This window comes from Carcharhinus amblyrhynchos, chromosome 3, assembly GCF_965287045.1.
Source record: "Carcharhinus amblyrhynchos chromosome 3, sCarAmb.v2.hapA, whole genome shotgun sequence".
In the NCBI taxonomy this organism is placed as follows: domain Eukaryota; kingdom Metazoa; phylum Chordata; class Chondrichthyes; order Carcharhiniformes; family Carcharhinidae; genus Carcharhinus; species Carcharhinus amblyrhynchos.
This window is the reverse complement of record NC_137326.1, coordinates 83,147,296-83,170,901: the sequence shown is the minus strand read 5'-3', so window position 1 is coordinate 83,170,901 and position 23,606 is coordinate 83,147,296. Positions and strand designations below refer to the sequence as shown.

Sequence of the window (23,606 nt, the reverse complement as noted above, 5' to 3'; positions counted from 1 at the left end):
GCTGTCATGATTAATAAAGTCTGAATTGGACAAAATTCAGTAATTTATAACTTAGCTCAGAATGTCATTTCAGTACTTGGGTTTGGAATTTGATTCAGTTTATGACTGATGGTCAACACTTTAAACTGGTACACAAATTTTCAAGATGTTCCATGCCAATATGCAATATGTGTTCAAAATTGCAATATTCTTCAACCAACACATTAAACCATTCAATCCCGCACTAGAATATGTTCACACCCATCCTGGCAGCTAATACAATTTATGTATTAATCCTAAATTTAATCAAAGGTTGCATTACAATGTGGAAGAGGAATACTGTATCAATAATGTTTAACATAAAAGGATAAATATGTACAGAAGAAACAAGGCAGAAATGGAAGACAAATTTAACGCAGCGATCAACTGTTTCCGATAAAATCATGAGCACACATTCGGGGAAATTTGAAGCAAAGGCAATCTTAATTAGTCTGGTATAATAACATTTACAATGGTAAGGATAGTAAGAGATACAATAGTTTTTAAGTTTATTTAAGATTTTAAGTTAATTTATTATTGTCACAAGTTGGCTTACAGTAACACTGCAATGAAGCTACTATGAAAATCCCCTAGTCGCCACACTCCAGTACCTGTTCAGGTACACTGAGGGAGAATTTAGCATGACCAGTGCATCTAATCAGCACATCTCTCAGACTGTGGGAGGACCCAGAGCACCCAGAGGAAACTCATGCAGACACAGGGAGAATGTGCAGACTCCACACAGACAGTTCAAACAAATAGTTCAACTCGAGTACTTTAACGACGGGTGAAGTCTGAAGTTACAGAAGTCAGTGACCTAGAAATTAGTCTGCATTCCAATAGTGCAGATAAATAAATATGAACTTTCTGAACACATTTGCCTGTACTTTCATATTGGATATCTGCTGGAAATTCCTCTAGCCCAGACTATAAACAATTAATATATTACATTCCTTGCCCTCATAGAGGGCCATACTATTGTATATGGGCTTTCAGAAGCAGTATTAAAATGGCATAATTACTGAACCAGTTAAGTTTATTTATTATTGTCACAAGTAGGCTTACATTCTCTGCAATGAAGTTACTGTGAAAGGATAATGTGATGTTCCAAAAACATTTATAGACTGGGAAAAAAATGGTCAGCAACTCATATCCACATTGTTCTAGGCAATCAACCTTCTTCACTTAAATCGTCCCCCCTCCAAGAAGGTTCTTCTGGAGCTAGTTCTGGGGCCTGTATTCACTTTTCATTGTATGAGGTGACTTCCAATCCCTCTGGCAGGTCTTTCCACTGATAAGTGATTCAAAGCTCTCCAAATCTGAGAATAAAAATGAGGCATAATTTTAGAACAAGCAATGGTATATAAAAATACCACTGATTTTATTTGCTATGAACCTTTGCATGTATTTTTAAATTACTGGTCAGAGTTAATGCAGTATTAAGAATATTGTATAAATACATAACATCCTTCCCTTTATATTCATTATCTCAAATTGTAATGGATATAATTAGGTTGTTTTCTATTATGGTTTACATTTATGTATGCAATATTAGTTATACAAATGTAATTCTACTTAATAATATTTAGCAGGCATATATAAAGGATGAATAGCACAAAAGATCTATCAACATTTGTGCTGTGGGTTAAGGTTTCAATTATTTATGGTATTTTCCTCAGCATTCATTCTTAGCTGTGTCTTTTCACCTCTCATTAGTCTTACCAACAACTCAAACATGGAATGTTCCTTTCAACATGTTAACTCCCTCAGTGCACTTTATGGAATGACCAGTCCTGTGAGTCCTGACATTGTTAATTACATCCCAGAAGGAAAAAAAAACAGTAAAAACTGGGAAATGAGAATACAGCTCCAAATTGTTGTTTCCTATTGGGATGGAGGCTGTCTCTGCTTCTAAGAGGTAGAAGTGAGTAATTACTTCCTCCAAGTCAATGTTGCCTTTGCATTAATTTTCACTGCATGTATTCAGAATGGAATGCAATATTAAGAGAGCTTGTGCACATATTGAAGTCTCTAGCTGGATGTAGTGCATGATCCAATGACAAATATTAGCATTGAATACATGCTTTTTTGTATAAAATACATTAAGGCATTATTTAATTTGCTCTATTGTACCTAAAGGGATTAGAATGGCTGCTCTGTTTGTGTTTGTCTAACACAGAACACCAGTAATTACACTTCAAGGCATACTTCAGTGTGTGATGTGCTTTGTGACGTTTCAACATGATAAAACACTATGTAAATGAAAATGTTATTTATTAATAAATTTAGCTCAATTGCACGGATTACAACCTTATCCAAACTAAGTAGAATGTATCATGTGCTAATTTAAAATTATCTTGAGTCAGAAAATCACCCCCAAAATATATCACAAATCATTTAATGATGATAGGGAGGCAATGTTCCAACACAAACTTCAACATATTTATATCAAAGAAAGATCGAACTATTAAAATACTTCCACATTAGACATGAAACAATTCTTGGAACAATAAAGGGTGAAAAGGATTAAAATTAATATGTTAAAAAATTATAACTCGGTACTAAGACTAATGTTTAGTAATGCAAAGAATGGTTAAGGTTTTGGAACACAGCAGTAAATGCTTTCACACTTCCACACTATGTTCAGCGAGAAATAGCTCCTGTGGTTTGACTTTGGAGCAATTGAGAAGTGTCAAAGCCACTAATCGCTGCTGCACAGCAACTTTTAATGATTTAACCTGCATATAATTGTAATATTGGCCAATTGGAAAGAAATTGAATCTAAAGTTATCCTTGGTTAAAATATAAACAGGACCTTTCCAGAGTTAAGTTAGAAGGTATACTTTATTTTGCAATAAATGGAAGTGGATTGGGATTGTTTAACTCAGATTTGGATTTACCAAAGTTCATTTCAAAAACATCTCACTTTGTTCAGTGAGTGCTGATTTACTGTAAACTCTCAAAAGGGAACTGGCCAAGTTCCTCACCACTGACACCACTGTGCATTGAGGTAGGTGGGGTATTGGTCCCTTGATTAGCTTTGAGGGGCGCAGAGACATTTTCAACTTATTCCTTCTCTAAATGTGTTGAAGGTTCCTAAATGCCTCCCTCTCTCAAGAGATTGTGCAATTATTTGTTGTGGAGAATGGGCTGGGGAGGGTGGAGTGGGGTGGGGGGATGGAAGGAAAGGCAAAAAGTTGAAACTAGCTATGAGTTGAAATAAAACTTGAGCTCAGTGAGTTTCACCCTGTGCAAAAGAGGTTTGATGGACCAACTGATCCTTTTTTAACCTCCATTTCTATATGTTCGGACGTCATTTCTTGATTTTCCCCTTTTTAATTCTGCCTTTCATTTTTATCAAGCCACTTTGTTCCTTTATTTTCAACAGCAAAAATAATGTGCTGACATTGGCCTGTATTTCTGTAATTTTTTTCTCCAATACAGTAATTCACAAAGTTGTTGTTGTTGAAGGAGAAGTTTTATTTCACTGACTCATCTGAAGAACATTTAAGTGTGCTTCATGGTGTAGATTTGGAGGTTAACACATCCTACATACCTATATTTAGAGGTTAACCAGCTCTAACTTGTGAAACCAACAGCTGAAAATTATAACATTTGTGGCATTAGGACACACTAAATTGTGTTTACAAATGCATAGGGTGGGATTTTCTGGTTGTTCCAGATGGGGGGATATTCCAGTTCTGTCAATGGCAACCCCCTTCGATTCCTTCGTCAGGTGAGTGAAGAGTTCTGATCAGAACTCTGATCAACGTTTACTATCAAATAAACCTCTTGGACTTTAACTTGGTGTTGTGAGACTTCTTACTGTGTTTACCCCCGTCCAATGCTGTCATCTCCACTTCTATTCTCTGCACAGAAGCTGTTGGACTTGTTGAGTTTCCCAGCATTTTCTGTTTCTGTTTCAGATTCCAGCATCCACAATATTTTGCCTTTATGTTGTCGTACTAGGATTCAAACAATGGTAAAATCCCAATGATAATTGTAGAACTGGAAGATCCTCCTGTTGGCCAATGGCAGGCTGCCTCTGCTACTGCGAAACATGACGTGGGGGTGCCGACAATGGGATTTTCCAGCCATTCCTGCTTCATGGATCTTCATGGATTCTCCAGTGGCAAAGAATGTGAACAAAGGGAAACCGCATTGACAGCAGCGATTCTGGAAAATCGCACTGCTGTCCATTAGCGGGCTGCCTCCACCGTTTCAAAACATGTCTCGGGGGAGGTGGGGGGTGCAGGATGGAAAATTCTGCCCTGTAGGGCAGTATTCTCCCATTCCCTCGCTGCCATGTTCAATGGTGGGCATTGGGCGAAAATGTGGCCAGAGGCCAAGAAATCAATTTCATGCCGGCGTGAATTTACAGTGGCATCTTCCATTGGTACCTACCACTGTGATTTGGAAAATCTACCAAAGACTGGTGTGAACCTCAATCACCATTGAAGGCCCATCTTTCCATGCCAGGTTCACCGTGATGCCAACAGGAGAGCATGCCAGTGTCAAACACATTTGAACAAGGTCGCATGCAGATGTCAGGGCTCATCCGAACAGTGCCTGGGGCTGCCTCCAGAGTCCAAGATGGAGGCCGCCCGCAACCCTGGACCCTGGAATATCACACCAGTGGGTCAGTGGTGTTTTTGCTGGTGGATATTCCAGGTTCAGTATCGGGGAAGGGGTCCATCTTCCAGCCTCAGAATGTTACTGATGATCTGTATTCTCTCTCTGGAGTCCATCATCTGGTGTCAGAGTGCTCACGGAGATCTAACTTCATGTTCAGTGGTCCACCTTCTTTCTTCAATAGTGGGTCAGTGACTTTGGGTGCTTTTTGACTCGGGCACCTGGACACCATGGTGGGCTCCATGCTATCAAGGCCTGCCCTGCCACTGAATACAGTGTGAAACAGCTGAGTGCATAATTAATTAGGTTGGGGCTGGAAGATTTGCTGTGTTTCCTATTGGCTTCCAAAAGGGAAACAGTCCACATTTCTACCCCTGCATCAGCACGTAGTTTCAAAATGGAAGAATTCCACTACCAGGAGAGAGCTTTTGTTCATGTTGTGGTCCAGTAGATGAAAGGCAGAGTGAGCAAACTTCACAATTAGTTTAATGTCAGAGAGCGACAGTGTTCAAACTGAGCATTGTACTAATTAGCCCTGACAAAAGGTCATCCAGACTCAAACCCTTGGCTCTATTCTCTCTCAGTAAGAAGTCTCACAACACCAGGTTAAAGTCCAACAGGTTTATTTGATAGTAAGCGCCACAGCTTTTGGAACGCTGTTCCTTCGTCAGGTGAGTGAAGAGTTCTGATCAGAACTCTGATCAGCGTTTACTATCAAATAAACCTCTTGGACTTTAACCTGGTGTTGTGAGACTTCTTACTGTGTTTACCCCCATCCAACGCCGTCATCTCCACTTCTATTCTCTCCAACAGAAGCTGTCAGACCTGTTGAGTTTCCCAGCATTTTCTGTTTCTGTTTCAGATTCCAGCATCAACAATATTTTGCCTTTATGTTGTTGTACTAATTGTGTCCTGGAGATGAGTTAGATCCAATCACCCTAGGACTTATGTTCGTTAGAGCCATTGATGACTTTGATAATGAGATTAGATCTACAAATATGGATGCAATATTTGATAAGGAAGAATAACTGTCTCTATCTCAAAGAACAAAGAAAATTACAGGACAGGAACAAGCCCTTCAGCCCTCCAAGCCTTCACCCGCCATGCTGCCCGACTTAACTAAAATCCCCATCCCTCCATTCCCATCCTATTCATGTATTTGTTAAGATGCTACTTAAAAATCACTGCCGTATCCGCTTCTACTATCTCCCCTGATAACGAGTTCCAGGCACCCACAACCCTCTTTGTAAAAACTCTGCCTCTACATCTCCTTTAAATCTTGCCCCTCGCACTTTAAACCTGTGTCCCCTAGTAATTTACTCTTCCACCCTGGGAAAAAGCTTCTGACTATCCACTCTGTCTGTGCCTCTCATAATCTTATGGACTTCTATCAGATTGCCCCTCAACTTCCATCATTCCAGTGAGAACAAACCAAATTTCTTCAACCTCCCCTCATATCTAATGCCCTCCATACCAGGCAACATCCTGATAGATCTTTCCTGTACTGTCCCCCAAGCCTCCACATCCTTCTGGTAGTGCAGCGACCAGAATTGAACATTATATTCTATAAGTTCTATAAAGCTGCTAAAGAACACTATAAAGTTCTGTAAAGCTGCAACATGACTCGCCAATTTTTAAACTCAGTGCCCCGGCTGATGAAGGCAAGCATGCTGTATGCCTTCTTGACTACCTTCTCCACTTGCATTGTCACTTTCAGTGAGTGACCTGCATACCTGTACACTCAGATCCCTGTGCCTATCAATACTCTTAAGGGTTCTGCCACTGACTGTATATTTCCTATCTGTATTAGGCCTTTCAAAATGCATTACCTCACATTTGTCCAGATTAAACTCCATCTGCCATCTCTCTGCCCAAGCCTCCAACTGATCTATATCCTGCTGTATCCTCTGATGGTCTTCAACGCTATTCGCAAATCCATCAATCTTGTGTCATCCGTAAACTTATTAATCAAATGTCATTTGTGCAATTAGGAGCTGTTACAGCTTTTATTCTGATAGTCCATGCCTCATCTCTTGATCTAATCTCCTTCTTTCTCTCTCAATCTCTTGTTTGTCTCTGTTTTTATAAATACTACACTGGTGCTTGGAACATTAAACTTTTGTTCCTCCATTCTTCAACTATACCATCCTCCTCCCTGCTTCCTCAATTTGTTATAATTATGACTCATGAACTATTTCTTCCTTGAACCTCCAGTAGCTGCAAAACTGACCACTTCCCTCGAATGCTATTTCTTGATTCATTTCCTTCTCTCCATTATTCTCTTCAACTTTGGAGGCATCCTCACTGTGTACAGTAGTCTTCATTTAGGCTTCTCTGCAATGCTAGGGATCTCTCCATGGAAGAGTTTATTTTACTCATCCCAGTATTCCTGACCAAGGTGTGCAAATTGAATCCTTTAGGGATACCCACATGTAAATGTCCTGTTCAAAACTGGATTTTCTAATTGAGAATCTAATTCACTCGTGGTACCAATACGGTGTCATTCATTCACAAATGTTTTATCAATAGCATTCGAAAACCTAAATTTCTTCTCCCCCAGAGAACGATGGGGACATTTATAGTTTGGGGGAGACTTGTTAAATTTCCAACACGTAATGGAAACTCTCATGACAAAAGATTTATTGAATCAGCCAACTGCGTTTAGTTTGAAAACAGCATTGCTCATTTCTTAAGTACTTTTATCAGTAATGTTCAACACTCCTCACTATTCAAACATGGTAATTGTAAAGTGAAACAGTTAAACTTGTAGGTGGATTCTAATGACTCAGTGCTAAAATGTGATATGACCCAAATAAAACATATCTGCACTGAGCTAAAAGAATTTGGAGTTTAGAGCTTTACATCTTTACATTTATATAGATGTTATACTTTTGATGTGCTTGAAAATAACAAACACAGGTACATCAATTAACATTTTATTAAGGCTAAGAGCTATAATAGGAAGCAGCCATGGGCTGCACACAGCATCATACCCAATGTTGTATAATGCACTATCTACATTCTGTCAAATATTCACCAATTTCTTTCCTGCAATACCAGTGAGTCTAAATATAATAGTCTAATAATGTGCCCTCACTGGAGGATACATTATTGCTGTAATGTATTGGAATACAGAACAATCCTTAAGCACTGAACTGCCTAGAACACTGATGTGCAAGATGTAGGATGTCACCTTTTCAACATGCACAGGCATAGCATCTCGTCATAAAGGGAGATCTGTGTTGTTACAAATGAGCAACTTTTCTCCTCGTTATTTTAACTTAAGTTTTCTTGACTTGGTAACATTTCTGACTGAAAAAAGCTCTGTCTCCCAAAAGAGGTGCAAAGTTGGTGGAGCCACATTCCTGGTATCAGGTCTCAGTTAAATGATAAGGCAGGCACTAAATTCATGTACCATTGGAACTGGTTGGGTGGTCTGAATCTCATTTGAAGTTGACTGGCTGCTTGCTAGGGATGGTGCGATGGTGGGGGCGAGTATGTGGTGAGGTGCCATCCCACCTCTGTACAGAAGTGTCAGGCAGAATCAGGATTGTTTGCTCAAGTTTCTGAAGTGGGACTTAAACCCACAAGTGTCCGATTGGAAGGTGAGAGCATGCTGCCAGTGAACCACAGCCGACAGAACTGGCTGAGGGAGGTCTCTGCAGTATTACTGAGGCTTTGGGTTTTCAGGCAATAGTATCAGACTGCATCCTACTTAACATAACAGGAAGGGATTTGTGCAGCGGTTGCAGTTCAAGGAGATATCAGGTAAATAAATAATGGCTACTTTCCATATTCTTGAACTGAATGCCACACCGCATGACCACAGGTCAACCTCTGGTGCATTATTTTGCTGCAGAAACCAAAGAAACAATGAAACAAGCATGTAGATACAAAATTATAGAGCATGTCCTCAATTGCCGCAGCAGAAAAAAACAATGGTGGAAGGTATTTTATTTTGAAATATGAGCAGAAAACCTGATTACAATATAGAATATATTAACTCACTATATTTGCAAGAATATGATGCTTTAGCCTCAGCTAAAAACCTAAACCTGTTAAAAAAGCAAGAAAAAACAAAATAATGAAGTAGATGATATACAGTATCCAAACTTGTGAGAATTAAGGCACTTTAAACACATTCACACTGATGATCTTAAAGGTATTAACATAGAGCTGAAGTGTGGAGGTGACCATATTTCATTGTGGTGAAAAGTTCAAAGTGCCTTAATATGGAATTAATTCATCCCAGCAATTACAGATAGCAAAAATAATCACATATCCTCTGTCGGGTCCATATGACAAGATAAGAAATCCAAAAGTTTATTCCTCTGTCATGTTTAACAAAACTGACTTGCTGCTGAAACATTCAAGATGGCTATTATAAGTCACATGATTACAGGATTAGTCCTTTGCTCTGGAGACTACCAACAAGAGTCACACGAAAAATGAATCCTCCCTCAGGCTATGGAGTTTCACATCTTGTAATCAATGAAAGCAGAGGAAATGCAGACCAACGGGCTCCCCAACTGAAACTATCATAAAAGAAAGAGACGGAAACTTACTATATCGGTAGAGATGTTAATAGCCACTTTGTTTCGACCACAGGGAGCAGCAATGGCATTCTGGCCAGAAGCACAGAAACAGATTGCGAAGCTGCAATGAGCTGTTAATGGGCCATGTAGTGTGACCAAAACCTTGGGCCTTTTTGACAGTTTCAGCATGACATCTTTGGTCTCACAGGCAGACAGCTGTTTCAAAATCAACTGGAAAGGAGTCAAGCAGCACAGCTGAGCAAGCAATTGGTTACCATCTCTCAACTTCATGAAAGTGACTTGATTTTTTTAAAGTCTCTAATCAACATCTGCCAAGTGGTCAAAGCTGAACGCCTGTTACGTTGCAGTGCGATTTGTTTCAAAGATACGCTGATTGTCTTCAATCAGAAAGTCATCAGATTGCAAACAGCCAACAAGTAAACACCTCTGCACTTATTGGACTCTGGAAATCAAGTGTACTAACATTCCCTTCGGTAGTTTGTTTTTTATTATTACTACCCATAGTTGTAAAATTCCTTTTACAAACCCCCTCCCCCACCCTCCCCACTGCCCTGACCCCGTTACTGTGTATGTGTGCAGTGGAGCAGGGAGTTGCAAAAACTTCCCCCTTGGGTTTTGAATGTGAAATAAACATTCTGAGTTAATCATAACGTAACTTTGTTGTATGATTTTAATAAATTGAACCTGACAAACCAGTGGGAAAATATATTACAGCACGCTTTAAGAAGAATCCAAAGCACCTTCAGCTTTTGAGAGTAAATACTACAGTTTGCCTGTCCCTGTCTCAATCCATAATTCCATAACATTACTCAAGTTGAGGATTAACATTGAATAACTGAAAACAAAATGTAATTCAAGAGGCAGCATTGTCTCAGTGATAGCATCCTTGCATGTGAGGCAGAGGAATATAGATTTAAACCCAGCTCCAGGATCATGGAATCCCTACAGTGCAGGAGGAGGCCATTTGGCCCATGGAGTCTGCACCAACAACAATCCCACCCAGGCCTTATACCCATAACCCCACATAGTTACCCCACTAATCCCTCTAACTTACACATCCCGGGACACAAAGGGGCAATTTAGCATGGCCTATGTACCTAACCTGCATATCTTTGGATTCTGGTAGGGAACTGGAGCACCCAGAAGAAATCCACGCAGACACAGAAAGAATATGCGAACTCCACACAAACAGAGATCCAAACCAAGAATCGAACCTAGATCTTTGGAGCTATCAGGCAGCAGTGCTAACCACTGTACTGTCGTGCCATCCCTTATCTATGTACTGTTCTAGGCTTATATTTATGTGCAGTTTTAAAGGAGAAATGCATTAACCAAATGTTATCTATTTTAACAGATATGTTGGGTGCCTTTTCAGTATGGTGCCTGGATGGGAGGTGGACTACATGAATCAGGCCTGCCCTATCACAGAAAACTGTACAAAATCCATGGGTGCATAATTAGAACATAGAACATTACAACACAATACAGGCCCTTCAGCCCTCGATGTTGTGCCGAGCTATGTCTGAATTCAAGATCAAGCTATCCCACTCTCTATCACTCTGGTGTGTTCCATGTGCCTATCCAATAATCGCTTGAAAGTTCCTAAAGTTCCACTACCACAGCAGGCAGTCCATTCCTCACTCCAACCACTCTCTGAGTAAAGAATCTAACTCTGTCATCCCTCCTATATCTCCCACCATGAACTTTATAGTTATGCCCCCAGTAACAGCTACATTCACCCGAGGAAATAGTCTCTGCACATCAACTCTATCTATCTGTCTCATCATCTTATAAACCTCTATTAAGTCGCCTCTCATCCTCCTCCACTCTAAAGACAAAAGCCCCAGCTCCCTCAACATTTCCTCATAAGACCTACCCTCCAAACCAAGCAACATCCTGGTAAATCTCCTCTGCACTCTCTCTAATGCTTCCACATTCTTCTTATAGTGAGGTGATCAGAACTGAACACAATATTCCAAATGTGTTCTTACCAAGGTCCTATATAGTTGCAACATAACTCCACAACTCTTAAACTCAAACCCCCCCTGTTAATAAACACTAACACACTATAAACCTTCTTCACAGCTCTATCCACCTGAGCAGCAACCTTCAGAGATCTGTGGATATGAACCCCAAGATCTCTCTGTTCCTCGACATTCCTCCACATTGACCCTGTATTCCACATTCAAGTTTGTCCTACCAAAATGAATCACCTCGCACTTATCAGGGTTAAACTCCATCTGCCATTTTTCAGCCCAGCTGTGCATCCTATCAATGCCTCTTTGTAGCCTACAACAGCCCTCCACCTCATCCACTACTTCACCGATCTCAGTATCATCAGCAAATTTACTAACCCACCCTTCAGCCCCCTCTTCCAAGTCATTGATAAAAATCACAAGTAGCAGAGGACCCAGCACTGATCCCTGTGGAACACTGCTGGAAACTGGCCTCCAGTCTGAAAATTTTCCCTCCATCACCACCCTCTGTCTTCTATGAGATAGCCAGTTACTTATCCAATTGGCCAAATTTCCTTCTAACCAACAACTTTTTCTCTCATGAGTCTACCATGGAGAACCTTATGAAATGCCTTACTAAAATCCATGTATACGACATCAACTGCTCCATCTTCATCTACACACATAGTTACCTCCTCAAAGAATTCAATCAAATTTGTGAAGCAGGGCTTATCCCTCATGAAACCGTGCTGACTATCCCGGATTAAACTGCATCTTTTCAAATGGTCATAAATCCTATCTCTCAGGACCCTTTCCATTAACTTACCGACCACCAAAGTAAGACTAACTGGCCTACAATTACCAGGATCATTCCTATTTCCTTTCTTGAAGAGAGGAACAACATTTGCCACTCTCCAGTCCTCTGGCACAATCCCTGTGGACAGTGAGGACCCAAAGATCAAAGCTAAAGGCTTCACCATCTCATCCCTTGTCTCCCAAAATGGCCTATGAATTATCCCATCTGGCCCAGGAGACTTACTGACCCTCAGGTTTTTCAAAATTGTTGATACATCCTCTCTCAGAACATCTACTTCCTTCATCCTATCAGCCTGTATCACACTCATCCTCAAAAAACATGGTCCCTTTCCTTAGTGAACACTGAAGAAAAGTATTCACTCAACAGCTCACCTATCCCTTCTGACTCCATGCACAAGTTCCCTTTACTATCATTCACCGGCCCTAACCTCACCCTGGTCATTCTTTTATTTCTTACATAAGAGTAAAAAGCCTTGGGGTTTTCCTTTATCCAACCTGCCAAAGATTCCTCATGCCCCCGTCCTAGCTCTCCGAAGCCCTTTTTTAAAAGTAATTCCTAGCTACCTTGTAACCCACAAGTGACCCAACTGAACCTTGTTTTCTCATCCTTACATACACTTCCTTTTTCCTCTTGACAGCACATTCAACTTCCTCTGTGAACCACAATTCCCTCACTCGGCTATTTCCTCCCTGCCTGACAGGGACATACCTATCAAGGATGCGCAGTATTTGTTCCTTGAACAAGGTCCACTTTTCATTTGTGCCCACACCTGACAGTTTCTGTTCCCATCTTACGCTCCCTAATTCTTGCCTAATCGCATCATAATTACCCCTACACCAATTATAGACTTTGTCCTGCTGTATGGCCCTATCCCTCTCCATTGCAATAATGAAGGACACCGAACTGTGGTCACTATCTCTAAAGTGCTCTCCCACAAACAAATCTAATACTTGGCCCAGTTCATTACCCAGTATCAAGTCCAATGTGGCCCCACCTCTTGTCAGCTTATCCACATATTGTGTCAGGAAACCCTCCTGTACAAAAAGTGTCCCATCCGAACTATTCGACATATAAAGGTTCCAATCAATATTTGGAAAGTTAAAGTCACCCGTGATAACTACCCTGTGACCTCCACATCGATCGATAATCTACTTTGCCATTTCCTCCTCCACATCTCTAATAATATTTGGGGGCTTATAGAAAACTCCTAACAACATGACCGATCCTTTCCTATTTCTAACTTCAATCCATATTACCTCAGTAGACAGACCCCCCCTCGAAATGCCTTTCAGCAGCCAATAAACTATCCTTGATTAACAATGCTATTCCTCCACCTCTTTTACCGCCTTCCCTATTGATGAGGTCAGGGCTAGAACATTTGTCTAGTCTCCATGGAGCAGTCGGAGAGCAGTGCAGAGCACTGTGAGTATATAAGCTAACTTACCTTGGGGATCTGCGGCCTAATCTCCAGGGAGCGATCGGACAGTGGTGCAGAGCACTGTGAGTGTATAAACTAACTTACCTCAGGGATCAGCAGCCTAGTCTCCATGGAGCAGTCGGAGAGTAGTGAAGAGCACTCTGAGTATATAAACTAACTCACCTTGGGGATCCATGGGCTAGTCTCCAGGGAGCAGTCTGAGGGTGGTGCAGAGCACTGTGAGTATATAAACTAACTTACCTTGGACATTTGCAGCCTCGTCTCCAGGGAGCAGTCGGAGGGCAGTGCCAAGCACTGTGAGTATGTAAACTAACATACCTCGGGGATCCACGGCCTCATTTCCAGGGAGCAGTCGGAGGGTGATACATGACACTATGAATATATAAACTAACTTGCCTCATGGATCTGTGGCCTAGATTCCAGGGAGCGATCGGAGGACAATGCAGGGCATTGTGAATATATAGACTATCTTACCTCGGGGATCCACAGCCTAGTTTTCAGGGAGTAGCCAGAGGGCAGTGCAAAGCACTGTGAGTATATAAACTAACTTACCTTGGGGATCTGCGGCCTAGTCTCCAGGGAGCGGTTGGAGGATGGTGCAGAGCACTGTGAGCCTATAAACTAATTTACCTCAGGGATCTGCAGCCTACTCGCCAGGGAGCAGTCAGAGGGCAGTGCAGAGCACTGTGAGTATATAAACTAACTTATCTTGGGGATTCATGGGCTAGTCTCTAGGGAGCAGTCAGAGGGCGTTGCAGAGCACTGTGAGTTTATAAACTAACTTACTTTGGAGATCTGTGGCCTAGTCTCCAGAGAGCACTCGGTGGGTGGTACAGAACACTGTTAGCATATAAACTAACTTACCTCGGGGATCTGCAGCTTAGTGTCCAGAGAGCGTCGGAGGGTGGTGCAGAGCACTGTGAGTATATAGATTATCTTACCTCGGGGATCTGTGGCCTAGTCTCCAGGGAGCGATCAGAGGGTGGTGCAGGGTGCTATGAGTACATAAACTAACTTACCTTGGGGATCTGCGGCCTAGTCTCCATGGAGCAGTTGGAGGGCGATGCAGGGCACTGTGAGTATATAAGCTAACTTATCTCAGGGATCCATGGCCTAGTCTCCAGGGAGCAGTTGGAGGGCTGTGCAGAGCACTGTGAGTATACATTGTGACCTGATTGGCTGATAGAAAGTCTATGCGAAATTCCAAAAAACATTGCTAAACTAATTAATAAATTAATAACTAAGCCGAGATGGCTGAGCAGATGACGTGCTGTCATTGTAAGATGTGGGAGCTGGCAGATAGCATTGTGAACTGTAGCGACCAGTTCAGAGAGGGGGATGCTTTGTTTCAGGAGGCAGTCACACCTGGTAGATTAAAAACCTCCAATTTGGTCAGTGGTCAGAGACAGCATGAGTGACTGCAATTGAGGTAGTTGGAGGGATCCTGAATTCAGGAATGGAAGAGCCTCAGTTGTTGACTTGTCCAACAAGTATGAGAAAAAGAGCTGTAAGAAGGATGAGCTGGCCGACCACTGCACCAAGGTACAGGAGGCCATTCAAGGGGGGAGGGAGCAAAAAGACAAGTGTACTTCTTAGGGATTCTGCAATTAGGGGGAGTTGATAGCATCATTCGTAAACAGGATTGAAAGTCTTGCATGGTATGTTGCTTGCCCGGTATCATGATGAGGGACATCAGACTAGCTTGAAAGGATGTTGGCGTGTGAGAGGAAGGATCCAGTTGTGGTCGTCTTACAACAACATAGGCAAGGCTAAGAAAGAGGATTTCTTTAGGGATTATTAGGCACTAGGAACTAAATTAAAGAACAGGTCCTCAAAGGTTATAATTTCTGGATTACTACCTGAGCCATGTGTGGATTGTCATAGAGATAAGAAAATTAGGGAAGTAAACATGTGACTAAAGCAATGGTGCAAGAAAGAGGGGTTCCATTTCATGGGGCACCGGTGTCAGTATTGGAACAGGAGGGATCGGTACCATTGGGATGGGCTTCATCTGAACCAATCTGGGACCGGTGTTCTAGCGGAAAGAATAAATAGAGTGATCACAAGGACATTAAACTAGCAAGAGGGGAAAGGGAAGGGTAAACCTATGGGAAGTATAATGGTTATTAGGAAGCAAAGCAGCAGGTTATGTGGGGAGAAGGATTCATCTACATGGAAACTGGAGGTTTGGGAAGTCTTTAAAGGTCAACAGAGAGCCACGAAAAAAGCTCTAAAGAAAAGTAAGATAATAATGAAAATAAACTCACTCAGAATATAAAAACAGAAAAAGTTTCTACAAATATATAAAATGAAAAAGAGTGGCTGAAGTCCACTGGTTCTTTAGAGGATGAGAATGGGGATTTAATAATGGTGTGACTTTAGTGTTTTTTTTAAAATCATGCTCACAGCCTCATATGATGTCATGGTTGCCGGCTAGTCTGGAGATGTCCTTCAATTACTGCTTAAATGGCGGTTTGTTTATTTTTACTGGGATGTTTATGACTCTGCATTGTCAAGAGGATTGCAGGTCAGGTGACAGGAACACTTTCATTTTCAGTTTGGAGCTGCAGGTTTGAAATTTTAGAAGGGACAGCAAACTGAAAAGAAGTGTTTCTCTCTCTCCCTGTTTGATTTGGAAATTCTGCTGATTAGCTGAAAGCCTTTCTGGAGTAGAAAATCTGCTGGTGATGGCTTGCCTTGAGTCTATCTCTGCTGTTATGGGAAGCTGTTCTCACTTCAAGCTGTTCTGAGTCTATCAAGAGAACCACAGAATTCATCTAAAGAACTCAATTCTAGTACCATGTGAGCATTAGTCTGTGCTGTGTTAAACCTGTGAAAAGAGTTTTACTCTTTTCTAAAGGAAGTTTTGGTTTTGATTGGAACATCTTAGATATACTCATTAAGGGTTATACATTATTGTGATTGTTTTGTTTTTGTTTGTACTTGATAAAGGTTACTACTAATTTTCTTTCCATACATGTTAACTATATTCTTAAATAAACTTCATTTGATAAAAGCTCCCTGGTGGGTTATTTGAATCATACCGGAGGTGAACCATATCATGCAATTTCAAGGTGCAAAACTTATGATCCAGACAGGCTTAATAAAACATTGTGGAGTTTTCGACCTGAACCATAACAATGGGAAATGAGGAAATGGCCGAGGCATTGAACATGTATTTTGTGTCAGTACTCACAGTGGAAGACATAAATAACATGTCAAACATTGATAAGAAGGAGGCAATGTTAGGTGAGGATCTAGAAATGATCATTCTTACTAAAGAGATAGTGTTGGTCAAGTTAATGGGGCTAAAGGTAGACAAGTCTCCTGGCCCTGATGGAATGCATACTAAAAGAAATGGCAGGGGAAATAGCTAAAGTGCTTGTAGTAATTTACCAAAGTTCACTGGACACTTGTGTGGTTCTGGCAGATTGGAAAAGGAAGTAGACAAAAGGTGGGTAACTATGGGCCAGTTCAATCACATTGGTCTGGATTTTATAAAGTATCATGTTTTTTGTTGCCTCCCTGACTAAAAAGTCAGTCAGGAGTGTGCCCACAAAAATGGCAGCTGTCCGGTAACTATATTACCCTTGCTGAGCTGGTAATTGGCAAAAAGCAAGGCTTCTGCACCCATTTGGAGAAGAATTCCTGCCATAGTTAATTACCGGCTAATCTAATGGGCCTACAGTTATGTTTTCCCAGCAGCATCAGGTTTAAGTGGTGGCCACTCTTTGATTAAAGGCTATCCCCAAAGAAGAGTAGGCTAAGTTTGAGGTATTAGTAGGGCCTGGCTGGCAGACCCCTGTGACGGGTGAGGGGTTGGGTGGCCAGATTTGAGAGGATGAGGAAGAGAGGGTTAAGGTGAAGTGTGAGGGGATTAATGACTTTAATGGTGGCACAGGACTGCCCCAAAGGAGGTCCCCTGAACTTACCCAGTGATACCTTCCGGGCTATCTGATTGGCCTGAGCATCACCCAAATGCAGGAAAAATACCTTGGGGATGGGATGGGATAAGGCACTTAACTGGCAATTAATCATCTGTAATAGGCCTGAGGGTGAGCACGAGGATGGTGGGCAGACCTTGAGCTGTATTTTATGAGCTACCCTGTCTTTCAAACATGCCTATGGAGGACCATAAAATCCAGCCCATTGTCGATTCTTATACATCCCGTTACACTTCATATACACTGAAGACAACTTGACTTGCTCCAGCTGCAGCAGGTAAATTAATTTCTCTGTGTATGTGATGTGTTAGACTTGCATATGTAATTTCAATGTAAGTAATAAACTGATATAGTACAATATAGATACATTGCAGTCAGGGACAAAACTGTCTGTGTGAGTGCATGTGGTCTGCACATACATCAATTGCACATGCATTTTATTAAACACCTTCAGACAGATTTTAAAATATTTCAAAAACACGTCAAGTGGGTAAACACAGGCCCCATAATAGGCTTTTGATCCTTGACTGATGCAGATTTACCTGAATTCAGAGGTAAAGAGCTGGGGAACTACAACAGTCCTCTCTAGTCTATGAAAGGCACAGAGACAGTATGCAATAGCCATATTATTTTGTACGCACTATATGGATTGCAGTCTAATTTTATGAAACAGCTGCTAAGTTTAAAAATAAAAGAAGGTGGCTTCCATTTAAACCTCTTTCAGTTCTTTAACTCACAAACAAGCCGACTTAGCCCTCACCCAGCACTGTCAGCAGTATCAGCCTGACAATCTTAATTTCTTATGTAAATTGAGCAAGTAACAAAAAAAAATTCCAAGGAGCACAAGATTACAGAGGAAAATGTCCCGTTGAAACTCATTGGCTGTGCATTGATATCCTTTAGCCTACTGCCCCATTGAAATTACTTTGACATTGAGGCCCCAAGAAAATTTAGCTCTCAAGATTCTGATTTTACTGGAGATACATTCACAATGTACCAGAAGAGTCCTCACCTTGCCAGTGTAGAATCTTTCAATGCAGCTTGCACATTTTTATTTCAGCACAGAATCGCAGAATTCTAACAGTGCAGAAGAAGGCCATTTCGCCCATCGTGCCACCCCGTATCTTTCAGCTTGTGCTACTTTGGGCTGGTAAATTGCAGAAAGTTTCCATGTTCTGCAAACAGCAGAAAACTCAGAGGAAGTTTGATTAGGTGTGAAATAATATGTTTGTAATTTTCTTTTCACACTTTGACTTTGTGACCTACATTGAACTATAAGGTGCAAAGAGAGGAAAATTGAACAGGAAATCAGTACATACTTTTCGCAATTACAGAGGCAACATTTCGTCACTGATATGTCTTGTTGTGGTGAATGCTGCATTGAGCAAGTATCTATAAATGACTCGCTGGAAAACAAATACTATGTCAGAAGCTAACAATAGACTTCAACTTCATCCTCCTGAACTGATCAATCAAGAGCCAAGGAGTGAGAGAAAATAATGGATCACAACACATCAGTTTTGGTTCATTGGAAATCTCTGGTGATTCTAAGCATGCTCTGGATTTATGGATCTTCTGCAAGTAAGTCCCATAATACCCTTCATTTCATTCTGTGTAGGTTTTTATTTCATCATCTAGTCACATAATATTAAGATAAAAAGTTATAATTATTGTCTCAGTGAATTATCATTTAACAATTGAAAAGAGATCATGTTTTGAACTTAAAATGCAATCACTCGAGAATACTTGCTGGATAATGACTGCAATGAAAATAAGTGACAGAAATCTGAATTTTCAGTCATAGTTCAAGTAGTAGCACTCTTACCTCTGTGGCACAAGGTTGTGGATTTAAAGGCCAATTCAGAGCATTGCGCACCAAATTCCAGGCTAATACGCCTGTGACGCACTGAGGGAGTGCTGCACTGTTGGAAGTGCCAGTATTCAGAGGAGGTGCTAAAATGAGGTCCCACCAGTTTGTGAAGGTGGCCATATTAGATGCCTTGGCAATATTTTGAAGAAGGGCAGATTTCTAGTGTCCTCGTTAAATATTTATCTCTCAATCAGTATCATAACAAACACATCAGGCCATTATCTCGTTGTTGTTTGTGAGAGCTTGCTATGCAAATATTGGCTGCTGTGTTTCCTACATTAAAACCGTGACTGCACTTCAAAAGTACTTTAGGAAATCTACAGGTCATGAAAGGTACAGATCTTTTTTTTCCTTTCCTATCCTGAAGATAGTCTTTTGCAGTTAAATTTACTTTCTCAGCTCGGCAGCCAAAATTTGGTTGGAGAGAATCCAATGCCCCTGACACATCCACCCACTTTTCTTTCCATTTAGATTTATACGTCCATTCACTTTTCTTCACTTTCCACTGTGCACTTCATCTGGGTCAATTGAGCATTGAACTACTTCAATTGATTTCAAGAGTGTGGTGACTTGGGGATTCTCACAGTTAACTTCATTGCAGTGTTAATATAAGCCTACCTGTGACATTAATAAATAAACTCAAGATGGATCCCTGAACAGCAAGTGGAAATCCCAGCTGATTATTTCTGTCTTCCAAGGCCAAGGATCACTTGGGATAAGTCCCTTTCACCAACTGGCATCAACTTATTAAGGCAGAGCACTGAAAAAACTAAACTTTAATTTCACACATAATCATCTTCCTTTAGAGTTACGGGAGCAGTGATGCTCACCTCATTTATTAAAGAATGTCAGTAATACACTCCAAAGGTTTGTGTGGTCAGTTTTCGGCATGTTGTGGGTTAGAAAATCCAGAAATTGAATCTGGGGAATTTTAACTCCTTGACTTCTTTAAATGCTATTGGCCAGTTTCATCCCTCTTAAATTCTAGATGTTACCCATTTAGAATACTTAGGGAATGGGACTGGCTGCCAGCTCCATTGAGAGTTTCACAATTAGGGGTCAGAGAGTCTGCAGCAATAGAAGCCTGAGTTCCTATTCAGTCTTGTTGCTATTGACCCCACAAGGGAAGTAAGAAAAAATGTTTATAGAAACGTACAGTACAGTGGCACAACAGTTAACCCTGCTGCCTCATAGCTCCCGGGTCCCGGGTTCAATTCCGGCTTTGGCTGACTGTCACATTTTCCCTGTGTCTGTGTGGGTTTCCTCCGGGTGCTCTGATTTCCTCCCACAGTCCACAGATTTGCAAGTGAGGTGGATTGGTCAAGCTAAAATGGCCCCTTAGTGTCCAAAAGTGTGTAGGTTAAAGGTTTAGCCATGATAAATATGTGGGGTTACAGGGAGAGGGCCTGGGTAGATACTCTGTCAGAGTGTTGGTGCAGACTCAATGGCCAAATGGCCTCTCCTGCACCATAGGGATTCTATGGTTAAAGCATACACTTATGTGCATTCTGTGATCTGTTTCTTCACTTAGTTGGCCTGGCAGGAAACTCAATGCAAGTTTTCCACTCAAGCCATGTGTTAATGTTACATTTGGGAATGTTATGTGCATCCAGTAAAAACATTTTGGTTGGTGTTCTTGCTGCTTGAATAGGGAAAGGGGATCCAAAGATGGCAGTCAAGGAATAAAGAAGCGCAACCAAGTAGAGCTGGCGGAGACTGAATGGAGAGATGGGGCATAGGTCATCTGCAATCCATAGTGTAAACTGTTAATAGTAATGTGTTACTTTGTATATGCAGAGTTGTAACACTTCTGTGGATTTCTTTTTTGCAGTAAGCCTATCAATGAAAGACTGCTGCCTCAAATATTCAAAAGGAACTCTACCATTTCAGCGCATTGCTGGCTATGTGGAACAGAAGTCCAATGAGGTTTGCCAGATAGATGCAATTGTGTGAGTAGAATTAACGACCCACAAGACAAATCATTCCTGAATGCCGCCATTTCATTTAAAGCAAATCAGAAGTTAATATTTTCCTTCTTTAACAGACTGTACACTGTGAAAGGTCGGTGGATTTGTGCAGATCCACAAAATCTGTGGGTGAAACGTGTACTTCACTATATAAGGTAAAAGCATAAACTTTGATTTCTTCCTCCCAAAGACCAATCAATAGGATCTTTGATTATCTAGGTATTTCAATGCCTTCTCCCAATGTCAGTACTATTTAAATCAGTACACCCTTTGGATGTAATTTATGTTAAGTCTGCTGACTTCAGCTTTTAGTTAATCATTTGCTGCGTAGAATGAATATGTTGCCAAAAATTCCAATCAGTGAGGAATATAATGTCTTATCCATACATAGGGGTCAAGGTGGGATAGGTGGTGCAATAATATTTTGAAGGTAGTATTATTAAGATGGAATATTTTTTGATTTGCAGTTGGAAGCTGGAAAAAATGTCCCAGAAAAACAAAACTGTTCAAACTACACCAGCAAGAATTAACTGATGTCTTTATTGTCATTCTATGAAGATATTGTATAGCTTCTCTTTACTGCAAAATCTTAAGTACTTAGAATTAATAAAAGCCATTCTATAGTCTTCGCTGTTGTTCAAACTGCATCTATATTAATCTGATTAATAGCATGTTTCTGAAGATGTGTGGTTATATTTGGAATTAACTTTGGAAATGTTACCTTCAAAGAATTTAGTTTGCATTAACCCCAGGAGTTGAGGTTGGGGCTTCAGTGATGGTAGCACCACTGAATGACAGGGGAGATGGTAATAGTTTTTCTTGTTGGAGATAGTACTTGCCTATCATCACAAACCTGAATGTTGACCAGCTCTTGCTGCATGTAGGCATGAACTGCTTCAGCATCTCAATTGCTGCAAGGATGCTGAACTATGTACAAGCATCCCAAAATCTGATCTAGGGAGGCCGATGAGTAGTAATCAATGAAATGTTTTCTTGCCTGTGTTTGACCTGATTCCATGAGACTTCATGCGTTCTGGAATCATTGAGCAGTATTTAATGGAGGCAACATGAATCTCACCTGCACAGAGAGAGCCCTGCATTGCCTTTTTTAGGAATGGCTCTCTGAATAAAATGCCACTCAGGTACTTTAGTGGATAATACTGAACCTTTCCTGGGATCAATGCCCACTGAGAACTGCCAGCTAATCAGAGACCAGCTGTTCTATTAAATGGTAGCACCACAGTGAGTTGGTGGCTGCTGCTACATTCACTGAGGCCTACTATCATTGCTGGTTTGAAGCCACAGCTAAGTGATGGCAGGAGGGAGGGGTCAGCAGCAAATGCAGGAGTGAGGGGGTGGCTCTCAGTGCATGGCAAACTCCCTGACCACTGCTAGGTGGCAGGTTGAGGCCTTTAACTGGGTATTAATTGCCCACTTAATTGCAGGTCTCAGTTGGCAGCAGGGAGCAAAGGCAGTCCATGATCCTTCCCACCCTGGACTTAATTTCAATGGAGATTGCAAGGCGCTGGGATGCTTCCTGTGGCATTAAAGCTGCCATGGGGAAGGGCATTAAATTCTTCCCATTGTTGAGGACTCCTGGGCCACTCCCTCCAAATTATACCACCACTTCTTATGGGTTTCTCCTGCTGGTGGAATAGCACATATACAGGGATGGTGATGGTGTCTGAGACTACAGTCTGTACGTCGATGAGAATTACTATGTCAGGCTGTTGCTTGACTGATCTCTGGGGCAGCTCTTCCAATTTTGGCAAAGTCCCCAGGTGCTAGTAAGGAGGAGTTTGTAGAATTGACTGGGCAACATGTGTCTTTGTCATTTTCAGTGCCTAGTTTGATGCCAGTGGTGTGTCTGGTTTTACGTTGATTCAACTTTTCTGTAGCAGTTTAATATACTCGTGTGGCTTGCTAAGCCATTTCATTTTGATGCTTTTTTATGTTCCTATATAATGAATTATAACTATGTATTACTGTGTATTGTCAAAAAGGGTTCCAGTAAGTGTGAGGAGGTTACTTGGTTTTGTACCTTTGAATTACAATATGATATTTCTGGCATGATAAAATAACATAAACCTGTGTGTGATTTTGTTTATTTCTGCCTGTCTCCAAAGAAGAATAAACCTACTTTGTCATGTTAATTAATGCCCCCCAAACACTCAGAGGATATAGGTTCTATTAACACTACAAGAATGAATGCAACGTCTCAGCAACAAGAGTTTCTTCACCTCAAAAATGGTTTCTTAACAGGAACTAACAACTGAATACGGGAGCTGCTTCCACAATGCATCCCAGCAGAACTTGTGACTAAAGAAACATAGTGCACTTTTACAGGTCTCATCTAAAATGCAGAATAGAACTTAACAAAATGGAACCAGCATCAGGGCAACAGAAAAT

The 23,606-nt window shown here is 41.1% G+C and overlaps 1 protein-coding gene across 2 annotated transcripts in view; it reads left to right on the top strand.

The window, feature by feature from the left end:
- LOC145340900 (C-C motif chemokine 20-like) overlaps positions 1-23,278 on the top strand; it is a 40,023-nt gene extending 16,745 nt beyond the window's left edge. Inside the window, exons 3-6 of one of the 2 annotated variants that reach the window (XM_080185447.1) lie at positions 18,695-18,941; positions 21,062-21,179; positions 21,275-21,352; positions 21,665-23,278. In XM_080185447.1, the coding sequence (XP_080041573.1) occupies positions 18,860-18,941; positions 21,062-21,179; positions 21,275-21,352; positions 21,665-21,731 (345 nt within the window). In that variant the 5' untranslated portion in view covers positions 18,695-18,859 and the 3' untranslated portion in view covers positions 21,732-23,278. Of the gene's footprint in view, positions 1-18,397; positions 18,942-21,061; positions 21,180-21,274; positions 21,353-21,664 lie in introns of those variants that run through there. The other variant, XM_080185448.1, reaches the window with a different exon arrangement.
- Positions 23,279-23,606: the final 328 nt, after the last annotated feature.